Here is a 7,980-nt window from a genome sequence, read left to right as displayed (position 1 = left end):
GGTAATTAACGAGCTGAGGCTCATCAGCGCGGCACCGCCCCGTGGGCATCCCCCGGCCCGCCCCCTTCCCCCGGAGATCAGTCTCCCCCAGCACTGATCAGGTTTGCCCGAGTGAAGGGATTGCTCTTGCCAAGGGCAAAACCGGGGGACAGAAGCAAAGCCGAGAGTATCACCCCATCCCCACGCAGCCCCGGGGGTGGTTGCAGGCAAACCCACCCAGGCTTCAAGGTGAGGGCTCAGCCCCTCTCCTTTTGGCACCCCAACGCTGCTGCCCGTGACAGCCACAGCCACGGCATGTCCCCACGCCACCGTGGGAGCACGGGCCGGAGTGGAGACGGCAGCCGTCCGAGCGCCGAGCGGTGCCAGAGCTAATCTCTCCTGCCTCTCCGTGGAGTACGCGGCGATAAAATGATCCATTTGGGATGAACGACAGTTTTAAACACTTCTGAATGGGGACAGAGTCCAAGACCTGACCGTAAAATCTCGTTTTGAAAGGGCTTAAAATAAATCCCACGCTGCCCTAGTCTTGCTATTTAAAGGGGATTATCTAAGAGGTTTAGGAGCACACAGAGAAACAGCAAGACAAGTTGTGCACCTAAATCCCCTCAAAGACCTTAGGAAATCCTTCCGCGCTTCACCTACCGACTGCTCAGGGCCCACAGGACACCTTCCAGCTCCCACCGAGCGTTGCACCGCGTGCCCAGGGAAGTCAAAGGCTCCTGTCGGATGTGTGGGGTTCGTTCCCAGCCCCACAGCAGCACATGCCCAATCTCCAGAGCTCGTCCCCTCCTCACAGGGGACTGTGTTGCAGCCATGCCCAGGGTGGGTATTGGTGCCATCATCCCGCAGCTGCCTCCGTCGTCCCGCAGAGCTGAGCCCCAGCACACCCACGAAATGGAAATCCAGCTGTGCCCAGTGAGACATCCCCCCTGTGGGAAAAAGCCACCTTGGGCCACTCAGACAGTGAGGGTTTTTTAATAAATACCTTTTTCTGCACAGAAATATACCAAGTTTTACAGAATACAAACTGCAGGGATAAAGACCGAGCGTCAAAGACAGAGGATGCAGAGAGTCCTTCTGTCTTCCTCCGGTCTTTTCCAGGCTCTGACCCCGACGCTCGCTGTCAGGTCTTCCCATAACCCCGATTTGCTAAGGCTGAAAGGCAGAATAAAGGCCTGGGAGGGGACAGACAAGATGCCAGCGGCTGCAAACCCCACGTGTCCTGCCCCAGGAACAGCCACGCTGGGCAAGCCTCAGCTCTGGGCTGAGGGCACCCGCTGCGAGAGCATCGCTGGGAGCGAGCGGGGTGGAGGCAGCCGATGGATGGACAATAGCCTTTCAGTGCTGGTGGAGACTGGTGCTGGGGTGAACACCGAAGGGTGGCAGTGCTGGGAGTTTCTGGGCCGCTCCTGGGGGGTTGGTGAGCACAACTCCCTTTTTAACCCATCGGACATGACTGGGAAAGGACAGCCCCACTGCTTGGACCCCAAAAGCAGCTGCCCAGGAAAAGGGGATCCTCTGAACCCACAGCGAAGCACCCGGCTCTGCCCTGCCCTGGCACCACCACCACCCGGTGGTCAGGCGCAGCAGGGTTTGGCCCTACTCCCGACCCACCGGCATTGTTGGGTCGTGGCATGATCAGTCACCTCCCACCTCTGCAGCCACCTCTGTTAGCAGGCTCTCCATGCCACGGCCATGGCCAACAAGCACTCTGCGAGGCCTGCAGGAGAGTGGGGTCTCACATTCCTCTTAACTTGCTCTGGTGGACAAAGAGCCCCAAAGAGAGGGGCCAGGCAGCATGAAGAGGTTTCCGGTCAGGAGAGGGGACGTTTGGCCCATCCACAGTCTCCCTGTGCCGACATTCCACCTCTGGGGCAGACATCAGACAGGCCACACTCCATGAAAGAGGAGCATCCCCACCACTTAAAGCCATGGGACCACCTTTGACTTGAGGCCAGAGATGACCTCATCAGCCAGCTCCACCACAGACAGACCTCCACCTGTCCGGCACCCCACAGGGGGAAAGCGGAGACCATCAGGAAAAGGACCTGCTACTCCAAAGTCACTTACCTCATGTACACACAAGCCTTTCCCCCTTTCCAACGGTATCTAGGAGATCAGGGAGCACCTCCCTGACTGGTCCTCCCTGATCTCCAGACAGCGAGTATCGCTACAGGCACCGCAGGATGGACCGGGTTCCCCACTCCCACCTGGCAGCAAATCCACACAGGAGAAGCACTTTCTCCCCAAACACAGAGCGTGGACACCGACCGTGGGGATGGACAGGAATTCGCCGCACCCCTCCTGCATCCCTGACTCCTCATCAGAGCCCCGAAGCAGCAAAACGGGGTCCGGTGAGGACACGGGGTAAGGCTGAGCAGCACCCCAGGGAGGCAGGAAGGCTGTTTTAGTCACGGGAAATGTTATGTCTATTCGAGGGGGAAGTGAGGAAATCAAATGCACCATGGGGAGACCCCCGCGTTGAGCCAGGAACAAGCTGCCGCTCTGCTCTGGCTGCTACAGCACTTACGTGAGCGGGGAGTGAGGGGCAGGAGAAGGCTGGCTGCCTCCAGCCCCGTCCCCGCAGCCCAGCCGCTCCCCCGCTTGGGGACAGCTATTTTTGGTTAGGAGGGTAAGGCTGTTGTGTGATGGCACCAGCTTGTACAGGTGAGCGGTGGGTGGGTGAGTGTGTGTGTGGGAAGAGGCAGGGGGGACGCAGATCCGCTATTTGCCCGCAGCAGGGGCAGCGGCCACGATCTCTTCATACTTGGGTGGTGGGTCATTGTAGGAGACACTGGTCTCTTCGCCACTGCTGCTCTCCGGGTGGCCTGTCACCTCCTCATAGGAAGGCGGAGGGGTGGCACTGGACAGTCTGGAGAGGACGGAGACCGAATGCTCTGGTGGGTAGAGGGTGCCGTCTTGCTGGGGGGCTCCCCCAGCTCTGCTGTCTCCAGCCACCCGGTTGCTTGCTTCTCGCTGATACTGGGTTTCCCCTTGGCTTTGCGACCGCTCCCGGTATACCATGACCCTGGGGAGGCTGCGTCCCGTTCGGCTGGCCAGGTAACGGTTCTGGGCATAGGAAGGGCGGTGGCGGGTGGCCTTTTGAAGTTGGCACCTCCAGATGATGAAGAGGGCGATGACTATCAGAAGAGCCACTCCCAAGAGGGGCACCACCACGTACATGGCATCTGAGCGCTCCGTGCTGTGCCCGGGGTCCTTGACGGAGTAGACAGAGTTGGTGTAGCCCTTCCAGAACTCCATCTGTGGGAGGAACAAAGAAGCAACCATCATGTGCTGCAGGCGGGACAAGGACCTCCTGACCACCACCAGCAATAATCATTGCCCTCCCTAGGCTCACAAAAGAGGCAGTTTTTTGGCCATTCCCCACCACTCTCACCAGGGCTGCCAGCATCTGAGCCGCTGTGGGACCCAACACAAAAGATTGTGGGAACTTCCCTCAACAGCAGCCAACAGCCCCCATTACCAAGCAGGGAGATATTTGGTTAACACCAACCCCAGCCTGGAGAATCTGGGACAACACCACAAATCACAGATTTCCCACACGTGCCCTGGGAGTGCCAGCTCGACCTGCAGCTGTGGCAGGGTGTCCTGGCAATGCCAAGGTGAGGGCATTGCCTGGGAAGGGAAAGTCACGCTGGAAAGCGAGGCCACAGCATGCTGCTTGCAGACAGGAGAGGACAAAGGGAACAGGAGAGGCTCTTCCCCCTGTCCTTTCCTTCTCTGCCCCCAGCTTGCTAAGTTGTAAGCCCTCCCGCATCCACTGGGGAGCAGGGCAGGACAAACGCACCGTCTTCTCCTTGTTCTCGAACACTTCCTTGACCTCCTCATAACTGCAGACCTCCTCGATGCACTCCCGCTCGATGGTGCCCTGCCGGATCTCCTCCAGGAAGCCGTTGGCAAAATGCAACACACAAGGCAGAGACATGATGAGCAGAGACAACCCCACACTTGGCCTCTGCCCAGCCAGGCTTTCCCACTTGGCTTTCCATAGGATTTTGGTGATACAGGCATCTCAAACAAAAAGCCCAGGGTGACAATTCATTGCGCACAGCAGAGTGCCCATTGAGGGACAGCACTCCCAGAGGGGCACAGGGCTCTTGGGGTCTGCCCGGAGACATACAGCACCAGGAACATCCTTCCAGCAGGGCTGAGATGCTAGAGACGTTGGAGGTGGCCACTGAAGACCACACAGGGCAGCTGAGGAAGAGACAGAAGGTTCCAAAAAGACTTGTTTTCAACCTCCCGCCCTTGACAGGATTTCACCTTGCTGCCCCTTTGCTGCAGGGCAAGGGAGATCCCACCGGGCAAGCAAGACCCCGCAGGGCTGGGACGCAGAGCCAGGCCTCTCTGCCAAGACACAAGGCCAGCACTGAGATGGACTCACAACACACAGGGCATTGTGCATCATTCCACAGTCCCCCCATACACCACCCCAGAGCTTCCTCTCTTGCTTCACACCTCCACAGTCTCCCAGGAGGAGCTGGTGTCCCTGCTGTCAGCTGTTGTGGGGTCACGCAAGCTCAGGTGGCTTCAGGGACTCTGTTCAGGTCCCAGAGAAACCACTGTGTCTTCTCCCAGGCCCAACAAGGGCAAACATCCCCAATGCATGGGGACAGCACAGGGGGTCATGAGTCAGATACTGAAAGGGGCCTGAGCAACCTTTCCTCACATGGCATCACGTTCTCATCCCTTCTGCACTTTGGTGCAGAGGCCTCACAAACCTTCTTCTGCTCCCAAAGCCTGGGAGACCCTATGTTGCCCACATCAGATCCTTCCTCAGAGCACGCAGTCTGGAAGCCGGACTGAGCAGGAGCAGCACTTCCCTGCCTGCAGGAGACACAGCCCTTTCAAATCCTCTCCCCCCACATTTTGCAGGAGGGACAACTCCAGGGGGTGCAGGGAGCAAATACCTACCAAGACCTGCAGAAGCACAGGAGAAGCAAACAAGTTGTTGCCCAGAAAGCAGAAACTCCACACAAACCATAACTCTTGCAAGATCCAAACATCCCATGCAGGCATTTCATGAGAATGTTTCTGTAACGCAGCTCAACACGCTCAGCTGTAGGCTGACCCCATCTCTTCCCACCCAGTCACGTAAATCGTGCTGCTCCCCTTGAGGAAGATGAATCGGTTCAGCTGGCTGATCCACAGAAACTGATTTACCTCCTTCATCCTCAGGCTCAGTCTTCCGTTGCATCAACCAGATGAACCAACTCACACAGCAGCAACATCAACAGATGCAGGACAAGGAGAGAAGGGGACAGGCGGGGTCTCCCATTAGACCAGCTTGGCATACTCCTTCAACAAGGAGCTTGGTGAAGATCAAACATAACAGTTAGTGAAAAGCTACCAACTTCTTTCATTAGGAGCCTTTTACCAGAGACCAGCAGGTTTCCTTCTGCTTTACCTTTCATGTATCCTGCTCCTAAAACAATACAGCAAGGTATTTGTGAGAGGATTTGTAAGCGTCAAGGCAGGGACGAGATCACGGTGTAAGCAACTACTACTGTGCTACACCATCCCATGCTTGCAGGAACTGTGCTCTTTTTGTGCTGTGTAGGTGCTTTTTCCCCCCGTGATTTATTAATGGTTTGCTTCAGTGAGAGAGTTTGCAGAGGGCTGAACCACTGAGGTGTGAATGAAGAGTAGCATGAATGATGTGAGTCAGAGACCTTCCCTCAGAATCCACTTTATTATGCAAATAATTATTTATTTTTTTTTTTTAAACAAGGATAACCGAAAAAGCATTTAAGAGGCACAGAAGGCATCTCGCAGGAGGGCGGGGATCAGCTTGCCTTGGCTTTCGCAGTTGAGGAGGGCTGTCCTGGCTGGAGAGGGAAAAGGCTGGCAGGCAGACCTTCTCTTGAGCCTTTCCAGAACGAGATGAAATTTTACAAAGACACCATCCATTCCGCACATGTCCCATCCTTTAGCGGAGAAGTCTGGCCTCACCTCCCCTCGCCTCCCGCCTTGATCAGGCTGTGGTATCAACTCTCCCCTCCTCAGCACTTGAGTCTGAGCCTCTTTCCAACTTCCTCAGCACACCTTGGAGCAACAAGTTTGGCCGCAGATCTCACTGTCAGGGTTTTCCATCCCTGCAGATACCAGTCACTTGAGCCCTTCCCTGCTTTGCCGTGCTGAACTGGCCACTACGGTGGGAAATAAAAACAGACACACAGGCAGGCAGGTATCATGAGCAATATCCCGACTGAAAGCACGCTGTGAGGGGGGTGTGTGCCCCCCCCCCTCCATCCAGTTTCCCTCAGGGACCTAGAAATGGCAGAAGAGCAGTAACTAAGTCACTGCTCCCTCCCCTCTTCTACTCTGAAAGCGCAAAGAGCTCCCACGTGCCTGGGGACCGGGGCTGGAAAACCAATGGCCTTCAGGAAACAAGAGCCTCGCCAACTCTCTCATCCAGCCCGGGTCCTCAACTGACACGAAGAGCAGACAGCTGAGGAGGTACTGTCCCCAAACCGCAAGGCTGTGGGGATGTCCTAAGGCCCAGCAGCCTCAGTACTGACCCCTTGTGCCTCTCCAAGTCTCCCCACACCAGCTGGAGAACCGGTGCTCAGGAAAGATCAGAGCTTTAGGCAGGGGGAGCAGGAGCAGGGCTGGGTTCCCCGCGCATCCCTGCTGGGTTTCCTGAGGTGCTGCTGGCCCCTGGTGGCAGGCAGGCTTGGCCACACCGCTACCCCACAGCTCTGCTGCCTGGCAGAATGACATTGTCTGCAGAACGACATGCGGCTGTCTCTGCGGAGGGACAGCCAGGGCTGCAGGCTGCCGGAGAGCACATGATGGTGAACATGCTGACCACCACATCCCCTCCTGCACGTCAGGGTCACCACGAAGGGGACTGCTCGGCGGGGGACATTGCCGCCACAGGGACACCTCCCACAACCAGTAAGCGCTGGTGAGCCAGCACCTGAGATCTGGGAGGAAGAAAAGGCAGCAGTGGAGGAAGGCAGGGACCCTCTTCATTAACAGAAGATTAAAACTGCCTTTTAAACACACTGCCTGAAGATCTCTGCTCCCTCCCCCACCTAACACAGCACAGATAAGGAAAGAAGGCATACCTGTCATCCCCGAGGTCCTCCTCCTGCCCAGCGTGCTTGCTGCCTCCACCTTCATAGCTGACTCCAGCGACAGCCCAAGCAAATCCCGAGATCCCAGCCAGATCTCTACATCTCCCCGTTCACAACTGCTGTCCTCCTTGAGCTCCCATCACATCGCTGCATGCAGCCTCCGCGCAGGCTGCCCAGAAGAGCGAGGAGGGAGGGTTGAGTCCAGCTCTTTACAGACCACACGCCATCCTCCACCCTGTACCCTTGCCAGTCTCAGCCCAGCTTTAGCCGCTGGCCCCAAGCAGCCCCATCTGCCAGACCCTCTTTCAGACGCCAAGACGCAGTGAGCTCCCAGCGGGACCCAGTTAGGCAGCTGCCCATCCACTGGGAACGCAGAGCCCCAGTGCCACCAGCCACACAAGGCAGCGTGGCCCCCAGGATGGGCAGCTTGTGGGATGCCGGTCATGGGCCATGAGGAGCACCGCAGCTAGGAGGTGTCAGTGCAGACCAGCAACCCCTGCAGAGGGGCCAGTCAGTCCAAAGCGCCTCAGGGAGGCCGGCCTTGCACAGCAAGCATCACGCAAATAAAGAAATGCTGCAGCGTACCAGGAGTCCCAGAGAGGTCAGCCCTTCAGCACCTCCTCTCAACTCCCACCTTCCACAGGGGAGAGAGAAGCACAAGTCAGCCGGACCTCAGACCTCATCCAGGGATAACGGTCAATGGCATCTGCTGCCCACAGAGAATAACACCCCCCAAAAAAAGCACAGGCACCCCTTCCTTGAGAGGTGGCTGCCAAACATCCCCCTTCTCCAGCACCACCACCACCTCTCCATCTTGATTGGGGAACACTTACTTGCCATGCTGCCTCGCTCAGCTACGGGGGGCTCCTGCCTACCT

General features: G+C 57.3%; 1 protein-coding gene and 1 long non-coding RNA gene across 2 annotated transcripts; both read right to left on the bottom strand.

Moving 5' to 3' along the window:
* Positions 1 to 2,724: 2,724 nt before the first annotated feature.
* Positions 2,725 to 3,946, bottom strand: PRRG3 (proline rich Gla (G-carboxyglutamic acid) 3 (transmembrane)). Its single transcript, XM_009889315.1, has 2 exons — positions 3,809 to 3,946; positions 2,725 to 3,261 (listed from the first exon to the last, which is right to left on the bottom strand). Exons 1-2 carry the CDS (start codon positions 3,944 to 3,946, stop codon positions 2,725 to 2,727), a joined length of 675 nt encoding a protein of 224 aa, XP_009887617.1.
* Positions 3,947 to 5,697: 1,751 nt separating this feature from the next.
* LOC104290179 lies at positions 5,698 to 7,980 on the bottom strand. The gene is made up of 3 exons (XR_717912.1): positions 7,937 to 7,980; positions 7,095 to 7,272; positions 5,698 to 6,170 (listed from the first exon to the last, which is right to left on the bottom strand). It is a non-coding gene; the product is annotated as an uncharacterized LOC104290179 (long non-coding RNA).

The sequence above is a fragment of the Charadrius vociferus genome, unplaced genomic scaffold (assembly GCF_000708025.1).
Source record: "Charadrius vociferus isolate BGI_N301 unplaced genomic scaffold, ASM70802v2 scaffold7, whole genome shotgun sequence".
Classification (NCBI taxonomy): domain Eukaryota; kingdom Metazoa; phylum Chordata; class Aves; order Charadriiformes; family Charadriidae; genus Charadrius; species Charadrius vociferus.
This window is presented reverse-complemented; position numbering and strand designations above follow the sequence as displayed.